Source organism: Lepisosteus platostomus, chromosome 25 (assembly GCF_059453375.1).
Source record: "Lepisosteus platostomus isolate fLepPlt1 chromosome 25, fLepPlt1.hap1, whole genome shotgun sequence".
NCBI lineage: Eukaryota > Metazoa > Chordata > Actinopteri > Semionotiformes > Lepisosteidae > Lepisosteus > Lepisosteus platostomus.
Window position 1 is genome coordinate 2439230 of NC_142635.1, and position 23061 is coordinate 2462290.

The 23061-nt window shown below is 58.2% G+C and overlaps 2 protein-coding genes across 8 annotated transcripts; one reads left to right on the forward strand and one right to left on the reverse strand.

Moving 5' to 3' along the window:
* Positions 1 to 1409: 1409 nt before the first annotated feature.
* On the reverse strand, positions 1410 to 5093 carry sbk3 (SH3 domain binding kinase family, member 3). 2 transcript variants are annotated; one of them, XM_088619397.1, is made up of 4 exons: positions 4021 to 5093; positions 3720 to 3864; positions 2796 to 2998; positions 1410 to 2699 (listed from the first exon to the last, which is right to left on the reverse strand). In XM_088619397.1, the coding sequence occupies exons 2-4, from the start codon at positions 3814 to 3816 to the stop codon at positions 1611 to 1613; spliced, it is 1389 nt and encodes a 462-aa protein (XP_088475523.1). In that variant the 5' UTR covers positions 3817 to 3864; positions 4021 to 5093; the 3' UTR covers positions 1410 to 1610. The 2 variants fall into 2 exon arrangements, with proteins under 2 accessions (XP_088475523.1, XP_088475522.1); XM_088619396.1 differs by having other exon boundaries at positions 4017 to 5091.
* Positions 5094 to 8400: 3307 nt separating this feature from the next.
* On the forward strand, positions 8401 to 22632 carry epn1a (epsin 1a). 6 transcript variants are annotated; one of them, XM_088619969.1, is made up of 13 exons: positions 8401 to 8688; positions 11526 to 11665; positions 11774 to 11875; positions 12079 to 12237; positions 12709 to 12958; positions 13365 to 13534; positions 16904 to 16987; positions 17070 to 17340; positions 17746 to 17910; positions 18661 to 18882; positions 19648 to 21580; positions 21661 to 21778; positions 21820 to 22632. In XM_088619969.1, exons 3-11 carry the CDS (start codon positions 11807 to 11809, stop codon positions 20148 to 20150), a joined length of 1893 nt encoding a protein of 630 aa, XP_088476095.1. In that variant the 5' UTR covers positions 8401 to 8688; positions 11526 to 11665; positions 11774 to 11806; the 3' UTR covers positions 20151 to 21580; positions 21661 to 21778; positions 21820 to 22632. The 6 variants fall into 6 exon arrangements, with proteins under 6 accessions (XP_088476095.1, XP_088476094.1, XP_088476096.1 ...); XM_088619968.1 differs by having other exon boundaries at positions 21899 to 22632; XM_088619970.1 differs by having other exon boundaries at positions 21740 to 21778.
* Positions 22633 to 23061: the final 429 nt, after the last annotated feature.

Below are 23061 nucleotides of genomic sequence, written 5' to 3' on the forward strand. Positions count from 1 at the left end.
AATTAACGCATTGACATCCTGTCCTGAACCCCAGAGTTTCAACACAGACACATCTCGTCCGCCTGACCATCTGTGTCATTCGGTTCATGTTTGTCAGTGTGTCACTGTGTCAGTGTGTGACTGTCAGTGTGTGAGTGTCAGTGTGTGAGTGTCAGTGTGTGTCATTCTGTCAGTGTGTCTGTGTGTGTCAGTGTCTCTGTGTGTCAGTGTGTGTCAGTGTCTCTGTGTGTCAGTGTGTGTCAGTGTCAGTGTGTGTCAGTGTCTCTGTGTGTCTGTGTCAGTGTCTCTGTGTGTCAGTGTCAGTGTCTCTGTGTGTCAGTGTGTCAGTGTCTCTGTGTGTCAGTGTGTGTCAGTGTCAGTGTCTCTGTGTGTCAGTGTGTGTCAGTGTCAGTGTGTGTCAGTGTCTCTGTGTGTCAGTGTCTCTGTGTGTCAGTGTGTGTCAGTGTCTCTGTGTGTCAGTGTGTGTCAGTGTCAGTGTGTGTCTCTGTGTGTAGACTCCAGACTCTCTGCGCACTGTCAGGATGTTGTGGGAAGATGCTGATAAAGCTGCCCTGACAGACTGACTGTGAGCTGATGGAAAACTGCTCTTTCCCAGCGGTCCCTGGCTCGAACCCCTCTCCCCCCAGCCCTGTGCAGGCGCTGGCTGAGCTCTGACAGACGGACCTGGAGTGTTGATTGGGACAGTGTTTTAAATAGAAGCCTCTATATTTAGTCTCTCGACAGCGGCTCTCTAAAGCCCAGAGATTAATGTGTGTTACAAAAACATAACACAACAGAGGACAACACACAGAGAGGGAGGTACTAACACTCTAGTACAGAGACACTGACTGACTGGACACTACAGCACAGTGACCCTGACTGACTGACTGGACACTACAGCACAGAGACACTGACTGACTGACTGGACACTACAGCACAGAGACACTGACTGACTGGACACTACAGCACAGAGACCCTGACTGACTGGACACTACAGCACAGAGACCCTGACTGACTGGACACTACAGCACAGTGACACTGACTGAGTGACTGGACACTACAGCACAGAGACACTAACTGACTGACTGGACACTACAGCACAGAGACACTGACTGAGTGACTGGACACTACAGCACAGAGACACTGACTGACTGGACACTACAGCACAGAGACCCTGACTGACTGGACACTACAGCACAGTGACCCTGACTGACTGACTGGACACTACAGCACAGAGACACTGACTGACTGGACACTACAGCACAGTGACCCTGACTGACTGACTGGACACTACAGCACAGTGACCCTGACTGACTGGACACTACAGCACAGTGACCCTGACTGACTGACTGGACAACAGGAGAGTCATGGGCTGTTAGCCAGTTCAGGAGCTCGCTCAGATTGAAATGAAAAACTGGAGAACACTGGTCTTTGTTGCAGGCGGGATTTATTCACACGGGACCAGCTACATGGACACAAGCCCACGGCACACACCCACACCCCACGGATAGCCCCGCAGCAGACTCCCGCTTGAAACAGCGCCCCCACCGTCTCCACAGGCTCGGCGGGGGAACTGCATCTCTGTGCTCCGGCACTGAAACATCGAGAGTGACGCCCCTCCCCCTCCACCCTCACTGCTGGCTCCACTTGCTCCCAGTCCGGAGCCCTGTGCTGAACCCCATTACCTCTCCCTCCTGCCCCCCAGCTTCCTTCTCCCCGCCCCCCCTGGTCCCCTGCTCCGGCGCACCCCTGCCTCTCAGCCAGGGCTCCCCCAGAAACCTCTCGGCCTCGCCGGGCAGCCCCCTGCGTCTGGGGTCGGGGTTCAGCAGCTCGCGGAAGAGGGCCAGAGCCAGAGGCGTGAAGCCGACGAACTGCGGGGGGACGATTTCGATTTCGGGGTCCCCCCGCCGCCGGCCCCGCTCCCCCCCCACCTCCGTCGCAGGGAGGCCCCCGACTGGGGTGGAGCTGTCGGCCCGTTTCTCCGCCGCTGACGGGTTGTAAAATCGGCCCCCCGGGGACGCCCTCTCCCTGCCCCCCCCCTCCTCGGCCTCGAACCAGCGGCGGTAGCGCCGGTACAGGGGGTCCGAGGCGCAGGTCTGCTCCCAGGGAAAGCAGCCGGTCAGCAGACAGTACACCAGCACCCCCAGAGCCCAGCTGTCGACGGTGGGCTCCGCCGTCGCCCACTCCTTCTTCGCCCTCGTCTTCCTCCTCCCTTCCTCTTCCTCTCTCGCGCCCTCTGCCGGCGGCGCGGCGCCCGGCCCCATCTCGGCCTCGGCCTCTTCCGTGTCCTTTTCCGGCAGGGAGGATCTGGGATCCTCGTTCCCTCTCGCGCCCCCTCTGCCCCTGTCCCCGCCTCTCCCTCTCGCCATTGGCCGGTCTCCGCCCCGCCCCTCCTCCGGCTCCGCCCCCTCCCCTCTCCTCCTGCATCTCATTGGGCGGCCACGCCCCCTCCCGCCCGCTGCCCCCTCCTCTGGCCCGGCCTCGCCGCTCAGTTCGGGGGCACAGTAAGGGGAAGGGTGGGCCGTCCTCATGAACTTCGACCCCCGGGGGCGGGCCAGGCCAAAGTCGCCGAGCTTGACCAGGCGGCACTCGGGCCCGTCGCACAGGAAGACGTTCTCGGGCTTGACGTCCCGGTGGACGAAGCCCAGGGCGTGGAGGTAGGCCAGGGCCTGGGCCAGCTGGGACAGGACGCGCTGGGCGCACTCCTCCTGCACCCCGACCTGCGGGAGGGACGGGAGACGGGGGGTTCAGTGAAGGGGGGCGCCCCGGGGACGGCTCGCCGCGGGGCCGCGGGGAGGCGAGCGCGGGGGACGCACCTCGGGGACGATGATGTCGTACAGGTCCCCGAACAGCGCCGCCTGCTGGGCGAAGACGTAGAGGCGCGGCGTGGTGAACACGATGCCCAGCGCGCCCGCCAGGCAGGGGTGGGAGCAGAGCCGCAGGGACAGGCAGTACTCCCGCAGGAACACCGGCAGGGGCGTGGAGCTCCGCGGGAACAGCTTCAGAGCCATGGGGGTCCCTGAGACACCACACAGGGTCAATACAGCAACAAGCTGACCAGCTGGACACTTACTGACCGACTGGACACTACAGCACAGAGACACTGACTGACTGGACACTACAGCACAGAGACACTGACTGACTGACTGGACACTACAGCACAGAGACACTGACTGACTGACTGGACACTACAGCACAGAGACATTGACTGACTGACTGGACACTACAGCACAGAGACACTGACTGACTGACTGGACACTACAGCACAGAGACATTGACTGACTGACTGGACACTACAGCACAGTGACACTGACTGACTGACTGGACACTACAGCACAGAGACACTGACTGACTGACTGGACACTACAGCACAGTGACCCTGACTGACTGACTGGACACTACAGCACAGAGACACTGACTGACTGGACACTACAGCACAGAGACCCTGACTGACTGACTGGACACTACAGCACAGAGACACTGACTGACTGGACACTACAGCACAGAGACATTGACTGACTGACTGGACACTACAGCACAGTGACACTGACTGACTGACTGGACACTACAGCACAGAGACACTGACTGACTGACTGGACACTACAGCACAGAGACATTGACTGACTGACTGGACACTACAGCACAGTGACACTGACTGACTGACTGGACACTACAGCACAGAGACACTGACTGACTGACTGGACACTACAGCACAGTGACCCTGACTGGACACAGCTCACCTCTCTGCCTGTGAATGGCCAGCATGACCTTCCCGTATGACCCCTGACCCAGCTGCTTCACGACCTGGAAGTGATCCGCTATCTCCAGCGATGCCATGGACTGGGCAGTGAGCTGGCACAGCTCCTCCAGTTTGTCTGCAGCTGACTGAGGAAGAGGAGGAGGACGAAGAGCGAGAGGCTGGTGAGAAAGAGCGCCCCCTCGTTTTCTGAAGGCTTAGCGGGGGAATTGCAGCTCAGCCAATAGTTACTGGAACCCGCAAAAATGTACTGAAAATGAACGAAAGGAAAAAGACTTACTGACATTGTGAAGAGTCTTCAGACAACCATGGACACCGGAACAGAGCCTGTCTGTCTCTCTCTCCTGTCTGTGTATGTGCCTGACTCTCTCTGTGTCTGCCTGTCTGTTTCTCTTGTCTCTATGAAACTAGTTGTTTACTGAATTTGAAGACACAGATCTGTGTCTGTATTTATTTCTGTTTTTTCCCAATTCCCCCGTCTACACGCCTAACTCTCTCCCCGATCTCTCTCTCAGACTGTCCCTCTCTCTGTCCCTGCTCTGTCTGAGACTGTCTGTCCTTGTCCTTTTTCTGAGAATCTATGTCCCTCTTCTTTCTCTGAGACTCACTGTCCCTGCTCAGTCTGAGACTCTCTGTCCCTGCTCTGTCTCTGAGACTCTCTGTCCCTGCTCTGTCTGAGACTCTCTGTCCCTGCTCAGTCTGAGACTCTCTGTCCCTGCTCTGTCTCTGAGACTCTCTGTCCCTGCTCAGTATGAGACTCTCTGTCCCTGCTCTGTCTCTGAGACTCTCTGTCCCTGCTCTGTCTCTGAGACTCTCTGTCCCTGCTCAGTCTGAGACTCTCTATCCCTGCTCTGTCTCTGAGATTCTCTGTCCCTGCTCTGTCTGAGACTCTCTGTCCCTGCTCTGTCTGAGACTCTCTGTCCCTGCCCTGTCTCCTGGACTCTGTCTCTCTCTCTCTGCAGCTGTGAGGCTGTGCTCTCTCCCTCTGGCTCTGCAGTCTCTCTGTCAGCAGCCGCTGGCTGTGAGCTGTCGCGTGCCCCAGCCTCTCTCTCCTCGGCTCGCCGGAGATATTGTCCGGCTCTGTCCCTCCTGCCGGAGCCCCTGTCAGCCAGCCTGAGGGATTGAGCTGTGTTTCAATCAGCAGGAGCAGGGAATCTTAATTAGATAACAACATGTGCTAATTAACATGCTTGGGTGACACGAGTGTGTGTCATATTTCACCCTCTCCACCACACGCCCCCCTCTCTCTCCGCTGGCTCTCGGAGTGCTGTTTGTGTGTGATAATGCCCACTCTGACTCAAAGTGCCTCTCTCTCCCTGCCCCCCCGATCTCTCCCTGCCCCCCCGATCTCTCCCTGTCCCCCTGATCCTTCTCTCTCTGCCCCCCAATCTCTCTCTCTGCCCCCTGGCCCCCCGATCTCTCTCCCTGTCCCCCCGATCCCTCAGACCCTGGCCCCCCCGATCTCTTTCCCTGCCCCCCTGATCTCTCAGCCCCCCGATCTCTCTCCCTGTCCCCCCGATCTCTCTCCCTGGCCCCCCGATCTCTCTCCCTGCCCGCCCGATCTTTCAGCACAGCGTTACTCGTTGACAGCCGTAACAGCTGGGGGCCTCTGTCAGGCTCTCCATCACTGCCAGCCATCGCCATGCCAACACAACACATGAGGTCATCTCTCTCCGACATCGCCATGCCAACACAACACATGAGGTCATCTGCCCCCGACATCGCCATGCCAACACAACACACGAGGTCCTCTCAGCGCCTCCGCGGCCCCGCTAGCGCTCCCCGGAGGAGCAGGCGAGGCAGCAGGCGCTTGGCGGGAATGACTGCTGGGACAGACGCTCCGCTTCCACAGCGAGGCTCCGGCTGGGACCGGGAACCTCTTCATGGACAGAAAGGCTCCAGCTGGACGCTCTGCTTCTCGCTCTCGGCAGCCAGCCTGCAGCCTGGAGACACATCCCATCAGTCAGCAGGATCGCCGCAGTGATGAGAAGGTTTCAGACTCCAGGTGTGTGTGTGTATACAGTGTGTCCAGTAAGAGTCTGGACTCCAGGTGTGTGTGTGTGTATACAGTGTGTCCAGTAAGAGTCTGGACTCCAGGTGTGTGTGTGTATACAGTGTGTCCAGTAAGAGTCTGGACTCCAGGTGTGTGTGTGTGTACAGTGTGTCCAGTAAGAGTCTGGACTCCAGGTGTGTGTGTGTGTGTACAGTGTGTCCAGTAAGAGTCTGGACTCCAGGTGTGTGTGTGTATACAGTGTGTCCAGTAAGAGTCTGGACTCCAGGTGTGTGTGTGTGTGTATACAGTGTGTCCAGTAAGAGTCTGGACTCCAGGTGTATGTGTGTACAGTGTGTCCAGTAAGAGTCTGGACTCCAGGTGTGTGTGTGTGTATACAGTGTGTCCAGTAAGAGTCTGGACTCCAGGTGTGTGTGTGTGTATACAGTGTGTCCAGTAAGAGTCTGGACTCCAGGTGTGTGTGTGTGTGTATACAGTGTGTCCAGTAAGAGTCTGGACTCCAGGTGTGTGTGTGTGAGTATACAGTGTGTCCAGTAAGAGTCTGGACTCCAGGTGTGTGTGTGTGTATACAGTGTGTCCAGTAAGAGTCTGGACTCCAGGTGTGTGTGGGTGTGTATACAGTGTGTCCAGTAAGAGTCTGGACTCCAGGTGTGTTTGTGTGTATACAGTGTGTCCAGTAAGAGTCTGGACTCCAGGTGTGTGTGTGTATACAGTGTGTCCAGTAAGAGTCTGGACTCCAGGTGTGTGTGTATATACAGTGTGTCCAGTAAGAGTCTGGACTCCAGGTGTGTGTGTGTATACAGTGTGTCCAGTAAGAGTCTGGACTACAGGTGTGTGTGTGTATACAGTGTGTCCAATAAGAGTCTGGACTCCAGGTGTGTGTGTGTATACAGTGTGTCCAGTAAGAGTCTGGACTCCAGGTGTGTGTGTATACAGTGTGTCCAGTAAGAGTCTGGACTCCAGGTGTGTGTGTGTGTATACAGTGTGTCCAGTAAGAGTCTGGACTCCAGGTGTGTGTGTGTATACAGTGTGTCCAGTAAGAGTCTGGACTCCAGGTGTGTGTGTGTATACAGTGTGTCCAGTAAGAGTCTGGACTCCTGGTGTGTGTGTATACAGTGTGTCCAGTAAGAGACTGGACTCCAGGTGTGTGTGTATACAGTGTGTTCAGTGAGAGTCTGGACTCCAGGTGTGTGTGTGTGTATACAGTGTGTCCAGTAAGAGTCTGGACTCCAGGTGTGTGTGTGTGTATACAGTGTGTCCAGTAAGAGTCTGGACTCCTGGTGTGTGTGTGTGTATACAGTGTGTCCAGTAAGAGTCTGGACTCCAGGTGTGTGTGTGTATACAGTGTGTCCAGTAAGAGTCTGGACTCCAGGTGTGTGTGTGTATACAGTGTGTCCAGTAAGAGTCTGGACTCCAGGTGTGTGTGTGTGTATATATACAGTGTGTCCAGTAAGAGTCTGGACTCCAGGTGTGTGTGTGTGTGTATACAGTGTGTCCAGTAAGAGTCTGGACTCCAGGCGTGTGTGTGTGTATACAGTGTGTCCAGTAAGAGTCTGGACTCCAGGTGTGTGTGTGTGTGTATACAGTGTGTCCAGTAAGAGTCTGGACTCCAGGTGTGTGTTTATACAGTGTGTCCAGTAAGAGTCTGGACTCCAGGTGTGTGTGTGTGTATACAGTGTGTTCAGTAAGACTCTGGGCTCCAGGTGTGTTTATACAGTGCCTCTAGTGGTGGCTTTTGTGAATAACAGTTGCACTTAAAACAGACCATCTTTTACTTTGTAACTCTTCTGTGTATCAGTTTTGTAAATGAAAAATTCTCCAAAAGAAGGCATATTGTCTTTATTGTTAAACTCATGGTTTCCCTCAAACAGTTAGCTGTTTTAAAACAAGTAAACTCTCTCCATGTCAATGTTTTCTGATTCATGATTGTGTTCGGTATTGCAACAGTCTATAATCTAATAGTATAATCTAGTAGTGTATTGTAAGTAATACATGAGCCCTGCAGACTGTGCCATAGATAGGAATTGTGAAGTATATGGTTGTATGTTACTTGAACATCCTTGAATTGTACCTGATAAACATTGCATTATTATAAACACTACCCAGTTTATGCTCCACCTGTATCAGGCAGGGTGTATACAGTGTGTCCAATAAGTGCAGGGTGTAGCCTGCTGTACATCGACCCTCTCGTTATCAGTTAAATACTTCAGCATACTTCAGTTTACAGCACACGAGTGCAATGTCAATAATACGCAGCATAAGAGCTAGCTGATCTCTACACTACAGTATAAGAGCTCACTGATCTCTACACTACACAGTATAAGAGCTAACTTACAGTATAAGAGCCAGCTAATGTTTATACTAAACAGTATACGAGATCCCTGATATCTTAACGATTCAGTTTAAGAGCCAGCCGATGTCAGGATGATGCAGTATAAGGGCTACAGGATCTCTGCATTATACAGCACAAGAGCTACAAGTTGTCTATATTATTCAATGTAAGAGCTAGCTCATATGCGTCCTGTGCAGTCTAAGAGCAAGCTGGTGTGTACGATCTACAGCAGAGGAGCAGTCGCATGTCTGCCCTACACGGTGATCTACGCGTCCACCCCTCCCTGGGCAGCCGGCCCCGCCCACCCGGGGGGCACGTGAGGCAGGGGGCGGAAGCGGAAGCGGAAGTGGCGCCATCTTGCCGTTCCCAGCGAAGTGGGGCTTGGAAGGGTCAGTTCCGATCCGAGCCGCGATAAAAGCAGAGCGGCGGCGCTTGCCCGGGGTGTCAGCGATCAGGCCGCACGGCAGCGGGGACCGCTGGGCTCCGTCACGCCCGAGGGGAGAGGAGTGGATGTCGCGTCCCGCCCGTCCCGCCGCCCCCCTGTGGATCTTCTCGCTCCTGACGCGCGGCTCCATGGCGCAGCGCGGCTGAGGCGCCCGGCGGGGACAGGTAAGCGGGCGCGGGGGTGTCGGGGCGCCCTGCTCCGTCACCGTGCGGGAGAGGGGGGCAGAGACTCGGGGAGGTGGGGGCGGCAATGGGCGCGCGTGCGTGTGCGTGCCTCGGCGCGAGGGAGCCGCTGGGCGCGTGCACGTGTCAGGGCGAGAGACTCTCCGGTCATGGGGCTTTTGGGAAATCGGTCCATCCCCGCCCCGATTCGGGAAGCAGTGTTTTGGGGTGCCGGGGCTCCCCAGCAGAGACGCCTGCAGGGTCACAGGGGCGTCCTGTCTGATCGTGCAGGATCGGCACACAGATCCGGGATTGTAACAACACCGTCACACCTGGAGCGGATCAGACTGCTACACACTGGGACTGTAACAACACCGTCACACCTGGAGCGGATCAGACTGCTGCACACTGGGACTGTAACAACACCGTCACACCTGGAGCGGATCAGACTGCTGCCCACTGGGACTGTAACAACACCGTCACACCTGGAGCGGATCAGACTGCTGCACACTGGGACTGTAACAACACCGTCACACCTGGAGCGGATCAGACTGCTGCCCACTGGGACTGTAACAACACCGTCACACCTGGAGCGGATCAGACTGCTGCCCACTGGGACTGTAACAACACCGTCACACCTGGAGCGGATCAGACTGCTACACACTGGGACTGTAACAACACCGTCACACCTGGAGCGGATCAGACTGCTGCACACTGGGACTGTAACAACACCGTCACACCTGGAGCGGATCAGACTGCTGCCCACTGGGACTGTAACAACACCGTCACACCTGGAGCGGATCAGACTGCTGCCCACTGGGACTGTAACAACACCGTCACACCTGGAGCGGATCAGACTGCTGCCCACTGGGACTGTAACAACACCGTCACACCTGGAGCGGATCAGACTGCTGCCCACTGGGACTGTAACAACACCGTCACACCTGGAGCGGATCAGACTGCTGCACACTGGGACTGTAACAACACCGTCACACCTGGAGCGGATCAGACTGCTGCCCACTGGGACTGTAACAACACCGTCACACCTGGAGCGGATCAGACTGCTGCCCACTGGGACTGTAACAACACCGTCACACCTGGAGCGGATCAGACTGCTACACACTGGGACTGTAACAACACCGTCACACCTGGAGCGGATCAGACTGCTGCACACTGGGACTGTAACAACACCGTCACACCTGGAGCGGATCAGACTGCTGCCCACTGGGACTGTAACAACACCGTCACACCTGGAGCGGATCAGACTGCTGCCCACTGGGACTGTAACAACACCGTCACACCTGGAGCGGATCAGACTGCTGCACACTGGGACTGTGACAACACCGTCACACCTGGAGCGGATCAGACTGCTACACACTGGGACTGTGACAACACCGTCACACCTGGAGCGGATCAGACTGCTGCACACTGGGACTGTGACAACACCGTCACACCTGGAGCGGATCAGACTGCTGCACACTGGGACTGTGACAACACCGTCACACCTGGAGCGGATCAGACTGCTGCCCACTGGGACTGTGACAACACCGTCACACCTGGAGCGGATCAGACTGCTGCCCACTGGGACTGTAACAACACCGTCACACCTGGAGCGGATCAGACTGCTGCCCACTGGGACTGTAACAACACCGTCACACCTGGAGCGGATCAGACTGCTGCCCACTGGGACTGTAACAACACCGTCACACCTGGAGCGGATCAGACTGCTACACACTGGGACTGTGACAACACCGTCACACCTGGAGCGGATCAGACTGGTGCACACTGGGACTGTAACAACACCGTCACACCTGGAGCGGATCAGACTGGTGCACACTGGGACTGTAACAACACCGGGACACCTGGAGCGGATCAGACTGCTACGCACTGGGACTGTAACAACACCGTCACACCTGGAGCGGATCAGACTGCTACGCACTGGGACTGTAACAACACCGTCACACCTGGAGCGGCTCAGACTGCTACGCACTGGGACTGAAACAACACCGGGACACCTGGAGCGGATCAGACTGCTACACACTGGGACTGTAACAACACCGTCACACCTGGAGCGGATCAGACTGCTACACACTGGGACTGTAACAACACCGTCACACCTGGAGCGGATCAGACTGCTGCCCACTGGGACTGTAACAACACCGTCACACCTGGAGCGGATCAGACTGCTACGCACTGGGACTGTAACAACACCGTCACACCTGGAGCGGATCAGACTGCTACGCACTGGGACTGTAACAACACCGTCACACCTGGAGCGGATCAGACTGCTACGCACTGGGACTGTAACAACACCGTCACACCTGGAGCGGATCAGACTGCTACGCACTGGGACTGTAACAACACCGTCACACCTGGAGCGGATCAGACTGCTACGCACTGGGACTGTAACAACACCGTCACACCTGGAGCGGATCAGACTGCTGCGCACTGGGACTGTAACAACACTAACACCTGGAGCGGATCAGACTGCTGCACACTGGGACTGAAACAACACCGGGACACCTGGAGCGGATCAGACTGCTGCACACTGGGACTGTAACAACACTGCGACACCTGGAGCGGATCAGACTGCTGCGCACTGGGACTGTAGGGCTGTGAAGCTGGAGAGGATCAGACTGCGGTGCAGTGGGTGGGTCGGTGTGGGTCTGGACGCTGTGCACCTCGCACTCTTGAGCTCCTCTACCCACAGTGTGAGGCTCAGGGCTCTAACTGTCACTGGGGCCTAGGCTGGCAGTGCCGGGGGGTGGGAACTACATTTCCCAGAATTTTGTAGTCCCAAACGATGGTGCGGCGCTGAATGCGGTTCCCTTCCCCTGCAGGGTTTGGTGACTTCAATTGCTTGGTTCCGGGACCAATGTCGTCGAGGCGAGAGGCCGGCAGACAGGGACACAGCGATCCGTAAACGCGTGGAGAGAGAGAGAGAGCGAGCGAGACAGACTGCGAGCTTCGACTTTCACAGGTGAGGATCCCCCTGACGGGAGCAGAGGAGAGAGGGAATTCACCCCCTGCGTGTCCCTGTGTGTGTGTGTGTCCCCAGGTCTCTGTCTCAGCCTGCGTCTCTCTTTAGACAGAGGCAAGGACAGACGGACAGGTGGTTGCCATGTCGACCTCATCGCTACGGCGACAAGTGAAAAACATTGTGCACAACTACTCTGAGGCCGAGATCAAGGTGAGTCTGTCTCCGTGGCGACGGTGTGGGTGGGTCAGGGGTGGGCAAAGGGGTGTGTTAGTGGCTGGGCAGTGGTGTGCCCTGGCGGTCAGGGTCTCAGCGGGGGTTCAGGTCAGTGGGTGGTCAGTCGGGGTCTCAGCAGGGGGGCCAGTCAGGGGGGCAGCGGACAGGAGCTGACGTGGCACCGCCCCCTCCTCTCGCAGGTGCGCGAGGCGACCTCCAACGACCCCTGGGGCCCCTCCAGCTCCCTGATGTCGGAGATCGCCGACCTGACCTACAACGTGGTGGCCTTCTCGGAGATCATGAGCATGGTCTGGAAGAGGCTCAACGACCACGGCAAGAACTGGCGCCACGTCTACAAGGTGAGCAGGGCTGGGGTCCCCTCCGCCGCCAGCGGGGTACCCCCGCCAGCACGGCCGCCACGCGCAGAGGGATGGGGCCAGTTCAGAGAGGGGGGTTGTTAGGAGGCCATGATGGGTAAAGGCCAGGGGGACATTTGGCCAGGACACTGGGGTAACACCCCTACTCCTCTCGAGAGACGCCCCGAGATTGTTCATGACCACAGAGAGTCAGGACCTCGGTTTGACGTCTCATCCGAAGGACGGTGCCTGTTTCCAGTCTAGTGTCCCTGTCACTGTACTGGGTGAGCGCCCCCTGCTGTCCCCACTGACACCTCTCCCTGCAGCAGGCTGAGCTGTCCCAGGAGTCTCCCTGCAGGTCCTGGGCAGGCTCGCCCCGCTGGGCTCCGGGGGGGGCGGTCTGGGTAGACATGAGCGAAGGGTCAGAGGTCACGGGGGCGGGGTCAGTGACGGGCCGCGCTCTCCCTCCGCCAGGCCATGACCCTGATGGAGTACCTGATCAAGACGGGCTCGGAGCGCGTGGCCCAGCAGTGCCGGGAGAACATCTACGCCGTGCAGACGCTGAAGGACTTCCAGTACGTGGACCGCGACGGCAAGGACCAGGGCGTGAACGTGCGCGAGAAGGCCAAGCAGCTGGTGGCGCTGCTCAAGGACGAGGAGCGCCTGCGCGAGGAGCGGGTCCACGCCCTCAAGACCAAGGAGAAGATGGCCCAGACCTCCAGCGGTGAGGGGACTACACGTCCCAGCATGCTCTCGGCAGCAGGCTCAGGCAGAGCCCTGCAGCATCTGGCCTGAGGCATGCTGGGAACTGTAGTTTGTGCACTCTTTTTCACTTAACTATATTCCGCATGAGGGTTGAGAGATGCAACTCCCAGATGGGTTCTGGTTCTTTCTTTGCGGGAGGCATACTGGGAGGAGTAGTTCGCTGGGCGAATTATGTCGCAAAGCAAAAAGTGTGGTGGCAGTAGTTTCTTGGGGAGCAGTTAGGGGGTCTGTTGTGGGGCATGCTGGGAGCTGTAGTTCGACAGACCGAATGGGAGTGTGGTTTAAGGACTGTACTGGGGAGTGAACCCCATTTCCCTCTCCCCTCTCTCTCAGCGCCTATGTTAACGCCTCCTTTTCTCCCCCAGCGTCCTCTGCTCCCTCTGCGCCAGGCCTTGGGGGCGGGCCCTCCCTGGGCCCCGCCCCCCCAGGCCCCGGAGGCGGGGCCGATCCCGAGCAGGCGTGGCCTCAGAGCTCGGGGGAGGAGGATCTGCAGCTCCAGCTGGCCCTGGCCATGAGCAAGGAGGAGGCCGAGCAGGTAGACTACACTTCCCATGGTGCTTTTCTGTGTCGGCGGGGTCACTGTCCCTTGGGTCTTCAGGCTTCCAGGACACCGAGACCTAACAAGGGAGTGCTGAATAAAGCATGCTGGGAGCTGTAGTTTTCGTGATGGCGTGTTCGGCAGAAGCAGGGCTATGGTTGACTGAGTTGCCTACAAATCCCATTATGCACTGAGCCTAAGTGCCACTTCAGGCTAAGGGTCCCTGCTGGGCACACTAGGAGGTGTAGTGAGATTTGAGACGACAGGGTGTTTGTGGGGCGTCAGTGAGAGCTGAGGTCTACCAAGCAGAATGTGTTGGGGACTATATTGTTGGCAGTTTTCACCGATCTGTTGGCACACTGCTGCCCGTGCTTCATGGTTTTGCCTGTCAGCACAGGCTTTTTCCTTGCAGATCAGGTCAATCCAAATGAAATGCCCTTCCCATGATGCCTTTCTTGGGCAGGGGGGCCTGGGAAGGGTGGGGCAGCAGCGGTGTTGCTAAGGGCGCTGGGAGCTGTAGTGAAGATGCCCCCCCTGGCCTCTGTCTGTGCAGTCGGGCCCCGCGTGTGGCCCCGAGGACATGCAGCTGGATTGGAGGTGGCTATCTCCCTCGGCAGGGAGGAGCACCTGAAGGTCAGGGGTCAGGTCAGGGGTCGCGGGGAGAGTCCTGATGACGCGCAGTCGCTTCCGCTGGGTCGCCCTGGACAGGGTCTTGCGAATCCTCAGTCAGGAACGTGCAGTGAAGCCGGCGCTGTCCCGCTGGTCTCGAGCAGGACTGTCCGGTAGCCGTCTGTCCCCGGGGTCTTATCCGGACCGGCTGCGGATCCCGGAGCGGATCGGTCTGCTGCGCACCGGGAGTCCGACTGACTGACAGGCTGCAGATCCCGGAGCGGATCGGTCTGCTGCGCACCGGGAGTCCGACTGACTGACAGGCTGCAGATCCCGGAGCGGATCGGTCTGCTGCGCACCGGGAGTCCGACTGACTGACGGGCTGCGGATCCCGGAGCGGATCGGTCTGCTGCGCACCGGGAGTCCGACTGACTGACGGGCTGCGGATCCCGGAGCGGATCGGTCTGCTGCGCACCGGGAGTCCGACTGACTGACGGGCTGCGGATCCCGGAGCGGATCGGTCTGCTGCGCACCGGGAGTCCGACTGACTGACGGGCTGCGGATCCCGGAGCGGATCGGTCTGCTGCGCACCGGGAGTCCGACTGACTGACGGGCTGCGGATCCCGGAGCGGATCGGTCTGCTGCGCACCGGGAGTCCGACTGACTGACGGGCTGCGGATCCCGGAGCGGATCGGTCTGCTGCTCACCGGGAGTCCGACTGACTGACGGGCTGCGGATCCCGGAGCGGATCGGTCTGCTGCGCACCGGGAGTCCGACTGACTGAGGGGCTGCGGATCCCGGAGCGGATCGGTCTGCTGCGCACCGGGAGTCCGACTGACTGACGGGCTGCGGATCCCGGAGCGGATCGGTCTGCTGCGCACCGGGAGTCCGACTGACTGACGGGCTGCGGATCCCGGAGCGGATCGGTCTGCTGCGCACCGGGAGTCCGACTGACTGACAGGCTGCAGATCCCGGAGCGGATCGGTCTGCTGCGCACCGGGAGTCCGACTGACTGACAGGCTGCAGATCCCGGAGCGGATCGGTCTGCTGCGCACCGGGAGTCCGACTGACTGACGGGCTGCGGATCCCGGAGCGGATCGGTCTGCTGCGCACCGGGAGTCCGACTGACTGACGGGCTGCGGATCCCGGAGCGGATCGGTCTGCTGCGCACCGGGAGTCCGACTGACTGACGGGCTGCGGATCCCGGAGCGGATCGGTCTGCTGCGCACCGGGAGTCCGACTGACTGACGGGCTGCGGATCCCGGAGCGGATCGGTCTGCTGCGCACCGGGAGTCCGACTGACTGACGGGCTGCGGATCCCGGAGCGGATCGGTCTGCTGCGCACCGGGAGTCCGACTGACTGAGGGGCTGCGGATCCCGGAGCGGATCGGTCTGCTGCGCACCGGGAGTCCGAGGATTCGCAACGTTCTGCTCCAGAGCTAATCTCCTGCCCTGTAATCTCTCCTCTGACTGAGCCTCCTGTCCGATCTCTCCGGGGCCGGTCTCCTGTCGGGCCGGGGTCCGGCTCGTGGCGCTGGACCTGCTCTTCCCCCTGCCGCCATTAATGGGCCTGACTGAGTTCTCCGTTCCCTCCGGGTCCGTTTCCACCTGCAAGTCCGGTTTCTGAAATCCCGAGCCGGGTCTCTGTCGTGCCGCCAGCGCGCGCGTCGGCGCCGTCGTGCCTCGGGGTCTTTGCGGGTTCAAATCCCGCTTGTGTGTGCTCCCCGCCGGCCGTGTGGTGGGTCAGCTGGGAGTCGCTCCGCCCCCTGCGATCCCGGGATGTTCCTGCTCCCGAGTGTTTCCAGGTGTACCCCGGCTTCCCATCATGCCCAGGGGGTGGAAGGCCTGCCTTGGTGGCGTCTCGAACCCAAGCAGGTCACAGAGAGGAGCCGTCTGACCCGCCTGGTCTTTAGTAGTTGATTGACCCCAGGGTCTCATCCAGCTGTGTCGTGGCTGGGCAGCTCGTTCCCCTCTCCCGCCAGCCTCTGTGTAAAGAGGAGCCTCCCGTCTTCTAGTATAGAGAATGAGCCTGTCAGGGAGGGGGTTGGGCGCTGAATGATGATGTCACGGCTCGACTGTGCCGGGGGGGGGGGGGGGGTCTCGGCGTGATGATGTCACGGCTCGGCTGTGCCGGGGGGGGGGGGGGGGTCTCGGCGTGATGATGTCACGGCTCGGCTGTGCCGGGGGGGGTCTCGGCGTGATGATGTCACGGCTCGGCTGTGCCGGGGGGGGGGGGGTGTCTCGGCGTGATGATGTCACGGCTGGGCTGTGCCGGGGGGGGCTGGTCTCGTCGTGATGATGTCACGGCTGGGCTGTGCCGGGGGGGGGGGGCTGGTCTCGTCGTGATGATGTCACGGCTGGGCTGTGCCGGGGGGGGGGCTGGTCTCGGCGTGATGATGTCACGGCTGGGCTGTGCCGGTGGGGGGGGGGGCGGGTCTCGGCGTGATGATGTCACGGCTGGGCTGTGCCGGGGGGGGGGCGGGTCTCGGCGTGATGATGTCACGGCTGGGCTCTGCCGGGGGGGGCTGGTCTCGGCGTGATGATGTCACGGCTGGGCTGTGCCGGGGGGGGGGCGGGTCTCGGCGTGATGATGTCACGGCTGGGCTCTGCCGGGGGGGGCTGGTCTCGGCGTGATGATGTCACGGCTTGGCTCTGCCGGGGGGGGGGGCTGGTCTCGTCGTGATGATGTCACGGCTGGGCTGTGCCCGGGGGGGGGGTCTCGGCGTGATGATGTCACGGCTGCCTCGTGTTTGGCAGGAGGAGAGGCTGCGCAGGGGTGACGACCTCCGGCTGCAGATGGCCATCGAGGAGAGCAAGAGGGAGAACCCCAAGAAGGAGGAGGTGAGCGGCGCTGCCGTCCCGCCCGCCGCCGCCTCCCCGCGCCCGTGCCCCGCGCTCACTCTCTCCTCGTGCTCTCTCCCAGGCCTCTCTGATGGAGCTGGCCGCCGTGGACCCCTGGGGCGCCCCCTCGGCCCCCACGTCCGGCCCCTCGCCGCCCGCGGCCGCCGCCGCCGCCACCACCGCCTCCTCCTCCGCCCCGGGGCCCTGGGGCCCCTCCGACCCCTGGGGTGGCCCGACTGCTGCGCCCCCTGCTGCCGCCGACCCCTGGGGGGCTCCGGCTGCTCCTCTGCCGGCCCCCGCGGACCCCTGGGGCGACTCGACGCGAGCCAGCGCTGACCCCTGGGGCTCTGCCGGTGAGTCGGGCGGGGTTCAGCACCCATAGTGCCTCTTGGCTGCCTGTCCTCCGAGGGGGGGGTCATGGGAGGGAAGCGGAATCTCTCGCTGTGATTTTTGCTGTCTGGGAGACCCCAGTGTGTGTGTGGGGGGGGGGTGTTTCTGAAAACTACATCTCCCATGGTGCACATCTTTGCTGGCTTCTTGGGAGATGTAGTTCCAGAGCTCTGCTGCAGGGGGTACAGTGAGAAGGGAAAGGCTGGGCTCTTCTATATGGGAGGATGTAGAGGTGTGGCAGTTAGCTCGGTGTTGTGGGTAATGTCGTCTTCTGCAGGTTTCTGCCTAAAGGACATTACCCACAGTGCCTTGAAACATGTTGGTTTTACCTGTATTAACCCTCTTCTCTCTCTTCCCCCCCCTCTCAGCTGTGACGCCTCCCAGCAGTGACCCCTGGGCTGCTGTGGCCCCCACAACGGCCTCGGGGTCAACTGACCCCTGGGGGGGGAATGGGGTCACCACTTCCACCCAGCCCTCTGACATCACAGCCACCGACCCGTGGGGCGCTCAGAAACTCACGACCAACGGCACTGGTATGATCTGTGTGCGATGTGTGTGCCTGTGCTGTAGTGTCCAGTCAGTCAGTCAGGGTCTCTGTGCTGTAGTGTCCAGTCAGTCAGTCAGGGTCTCTGTGCTGTAGTGTCCAGTCAGTCAGTCAGTGTCTCTGTGCTGTAGTGTCCAGTCAGTCAGTCAGTGTCTCTGTGCTGTAGTGTCCAGTCAGTCAGTCAGTGTCTCTGTGCTGTAGTGTCCAGTCAGTCAGTCAGGGTCTCTGTGCTGTAGTGTCCAGTCAGTCAGTCGGTCAGGGTCTCTGTGCTGTAGTGTCCAGTCAGTCAGTCGGTCAGGGTCTCTGTGCTGTAGTGTCCAGTCAGTCAGTCGGTCAGGGTCTCTGTGCTGTAGTGTCCAGTCAGTCAGTCGGTCAGGGTCTCTGTGCTGTAGTGTCCAGTCAGTCAGTCGGTCAGGGTCTCTGTGCTGTAGTGTCCAGTCAGTCAGTCGGTCAGGGTCTCTGTGCTGTAGTGTCCAGTCAGTCAGTCGGTCAGGGTCTCTGTGCTGTAGTGTCCAGTCAGTCAGTCGGTCAGGGTCTCTGTGCTGTAGTGTCCAGTCAGTCAGTCGGTCAGGGTCTCTGTGCTGTAGTGTCCAGTCAGTCAGTCAGGGTCACTGTGCTGTAGTGTCCAGTCAGTCAGTCAGGGTCACTGTGCTGTAGTGTCCAGTCAGTCAGTCAGGGTCACTGTGCTGTAGTATCCAGTCAGTCAGTGTTAACCCTCCTCCCTCCCTCTCTCTCCCAGCTGAGCTGGAGCTTAGCGAGAACTCTGAGCAAAGAGGAGGCGGTGCAGGAGAGTCGGGGTCCCCCGTGCCCTTTGACCTCTCGTCTCTGGGATCATCACTACCTGTCAGGAAGACACCGGAGTCCTTTCTTGGACCGAATGCCGCGCTGGTGGACCTGGACTCGCTGGTGTCGTCCAAACCCAAACCAGCTGGAACCCACAATCCCTTCCTCCAGACACAAGGTAATGGGCTGGTCAGCTCGCTGTTCATCTGAACCCTGTTGGGCTGGTCCTCCCACTGGGACCTGCATGGGAGTATTCAGAATGCCAACTCGCTGATCTCCAGGGAGAGGGGATGGGAGAACAAACTGAAAAAGGACCCTTGGTCAGAGTAAAAGGGGGTGTTAATACAGACCCTAGAGACACTCCTCACACAAAGAGATTAATACAGACCCTAATATAGACCCCAGAGACACTCCTCACACACTGATATTAATACAGACCCTAATATAGACCCCAGAGACACTCCTCACACACAGAGATTAATACAGACCCTAATACAGACCCTAGAGACACTCCTCACACACTGATATTAATACAGACCCTAATATAGACCCCAGAGACACTCCTCACACACAGAGATTAATACAGACCCTAATATAGACCCCAGAGACACTCCTCACACACAGAGATTAATACAGACCCTAATACAGACCCCAGAGACACTCCTCACACACAGAGATTAATACAGACCCCAGAGACACTCCTCACACACAGAGATTAATACAGACCCTAATACAGACCCCAGAGACACTCCTCACACACAGAGATTAATACAGACCCCAGAGACATACCTCGTGCACAGAGATTACCGGAGACCCTAATATCTCTGTTCCAGACTGTTAACAGATTTTAAATGTGATTTTTGCTTTCACGTAAAATGATTAAACTTTGCTTCCTCTTTCTTCTCCATCTCCCTTCTGTTTTCCTCCCTGTCTTCTCTCTCAGGCCCTGCTACAGGAGGGTCCACCTCCGGCCCGGGCAGTACCATTCCCAGCCGAGGGGTGTCCCCCACTCCCCCTCCGACTTCCAACCCCTTTGGTTCAGCCCCGCTCGCCTCTGTCTCCCCCCAGCCTTCCAGCCTGGGGCTGAGTCAGCTGCGCACCAGCCCTGTTCCCCCCGGAGCCGTGATCCTGGGGACCCCTGGCCACCCCGGATTGGGAATGGTGCAGCCCCCGTTACCGGCGATGGCAGTGCAGCTGCCCCCCCCGCAAATGGGATTAGGGATGGTTCAGTCCAGTCCCATGGGGATGCCCTATGGCGGGGTGTCCCCTATGGCTCCTCCGGGAGCTACCATATTGATGGGCGCAGGGGTGGCTGCCCAGCCACAGCTGATCTTGGGAGGCGGAGGCGTGGGAGGAGGGGGGGGTCTGGGGTCGGGGGTCGGTGGAGGGGTGGGCGGGACAGGGGGCGGGACCACAGGAGGAAGCACCAATCCCTTTCTTCTCTGAAGCTCCCCCTGGCCAATCGGAGCTGCCTCCAGGGCCACACGTCCGCGTCTGTGTTCAAAAAGTCCGAGCAAAATGGATTTGTCTCTTTGTTTTGTTTTCCAGAGAGGAAACGTTTTTTTGGGGGGTTTCTGGGAGAATTGGGAGGGAGGGAAAGGAGGATTTTGTGAGCAGTTATTTATTCACTGTTTTTTTTTTAAGTGTGTGTGTGTTTCAGTAGCAGACAGGGACTGACTGCCAGCATTAACACTGCACTGAGGGAGAGACGCCGTACTGAACCACTAACTCACTAATTATTCAGTGCAGCAGGTCTATCACACAGGGACTGTCTGTTCTCTCCTGTGTCACTGTGTCTCTGTTCTCTCTGATCTCCTCTCTCTCACTGTGTCTCCTGTCCTGTTGTGTGTATCACTGAGTGATCCTCTGTGATCTCCTCTCGAGTTCATGGACAGTAGCACAGTGGACACAGTAATAACGGCCTGTTGTAAACAAGTGAGCGCAGAGCCAGTGGACTCTGGGGATGTAGAAATTGGCACTTTCAAGGAAAATGTCTGAGCGAGTGATGACTAAAAAGAGACCGAGACACACACACACACTCACGCCTGGTGTTCAAAAGGTGTAATTGCAGCCTGATTTCCTGTTTTTTTTTTTTATTTTTATTGTGGCGTGGGATCAAAATTTAAATATTTAAGTTACAGAATTATCTGTTTAACAGAGATTTGAAAAGAGAGAAAAAATATATATCTGTTAATTGTGAAAATCAAAGTGTTTTTTTTTAATTTCGTGTGTTTGTCTCGCCCCGTGCCGAGCTGTAAGGGATGGGGGGGTGGGGTCGGAGGTCAGGGGTCGGACAGGGGTCGTGGGCGCGTCTGGAAATCGCAGTTGCGTGTTCTGCGTGTGGCGGGATGCGTTTAGTTTCCCAGCCTTGGAGTTTCCGTAGTGCATTGGCTCATTCGCCGATTCCCGTTCTAAGGGTGGCGGTGGGGGGATGAGGTGTATCCCCTGTGTTTCGGGTGCAGCTGGGCGAGAGGGCAGCCAGGGCGCGGGGCGGTGTGAGCCCTCCTTCTCGGCGATAACGCAGCAACAGCTGGGCCCGGCTGGGGGAGGGGGTCCGTTTCGTTTTCAGAACCTGGTGCGTTTCGGGCCCGAGCAGACAGCAGGGGCTCTTCCTCGCCGGCATGCTGTCGCTGCCAGTAGGCACCCTTGTCGTGGTCCCTCTATGCTCTGTTGGGTTCCTCAGTGCTGGGATGATGGTATGATTCCTCCCCAGGTGTTCAGGAGGGCCTCAGTATTCCCTAGCTCGGGGTGACGGACCGCTGTGTCGAGGGGGGGGTCACCCATCCGACTCCCGTCTCCCAGCAGTCCTTGGGCGGGGTTCCCGTTCTGCTCTGAGTGGGGGCGTGTCCTTGGGCGGGGCTTCTGTTGTGATAGAAGTGGGGCGTGTCCGTGGGCGGGGCTTCTGGTGTGATCGGAGGGGGTGTGTCCTTGGTTGTGGCTTCTGTTGTGATCGAAGGGGGGCGTGTCCTTGGGCGGGGCTTCTGTTGTGATCTCAGGGGGCGTGTCCGTGGGCGGGGCTTCTGGTGTGATCTCAGGGGGGCGTGTCCTTGGGCGGGGCTTCTGTTGTGATAGAAGTGGGGCGTGTCCGTGGGCGGGGCTTCTGGTGTGATCGAAGGGGGGCGTGTCCTTGGGCGGGGCTTCTGTTGTGATCTCAGGGGGCGTGTCCGTGGGCGGGGCTTCTGGTGTGATCTCAGGGGGGCGTGTCCTCGGGAGGGGGTTCTCCCCTGTTCTGCCCTGCCCTGGGTGGGTGCGGAGGTACCAGTGCCCCCCCAGTCCTGGTCCCAGGCTGACGGAGGCGGGAGGGATTGTGGGTCGTTTGTGTAATCCGAGGGATCTGGCGCCGGGTGACCGAGATATACCCAAATACATTTCAGATGATCCTTTTAAGAAAATATAGTCTTATAGTAATGTTAAAAATGAACTGGGGGAAATGAAATGCTTTGTAACTCAAGTGCTGGTTTATAGTTCTCTGCTCTGTCCTGTTCTGTCCTCTCTCTCTTTTCTGTGTCTCCTGTCCTGCTGTCTGTTTGTTACCGAGGGGTTCTCTGATCTCCTTTCACTGTGTCTCCTATCCTGATATGTGCGTTTCTTACTGAGGGATCCTCCGTGATCTCCTCTCTTTCACTGTGTCTCCTGTCTTGTGATTATTACTACTCCTGTCCCCTCCGTGAGAGCGCTTTCTCTCTCGCACGAGAGGACAGGAGGCACAGTGAGACATACCCAGAGCAGAGATGTGTAACTTGTGCTTCGTCTGTCGGGAGCCGAATGACTCGTGGGCTGCAAGAGAAGAAAACGATCTGTGATTTTTATTTTTAATTTGTTTTGATTTTTTTTGTATTATTAAAATATTGCTTTTATGGAAATGCTCAATTTCTGTGTTGTAAATGTGAACATGCACATTTTAAAATAAATTAAATTAATCTGTTAAGTGGATGAATGTATATCGTTTTGCATCTAAAATGAACAAAGGTCAGTGTGCCGATTCTTGCGCCTCAGTCCGATCGGTGAACAGCCTCTTGTCCTCTCAGAAGCTCTCGTGAGATTCGGCAGCCGGTTCGAGTGATTTTTCTGATTTGGTCTGTGAATTTCGGCATCAGCTGGGATCGACTTCTAAGCGCAGTGATCTCTGTCTGATGCTGGTCTGTGTCGTTGTGGGGACAGTGACCAGTGAGAGGGGCCGTCCGGCCCGTCCAGTCCGTCTCATCTTTGGCGTTCACTGACCCCAGGAGCTCGGCCAGCTGTGTCTGGAGAGAAGCCAGGGTGTCGGCTTCAGCAACATGGCCCGGGCAGCCTGTTCCCCCCTCCCACCACCCTTTGTGTACAGAAGTGCCTGCTGGTGTCAGCTGACTTTTTTTAA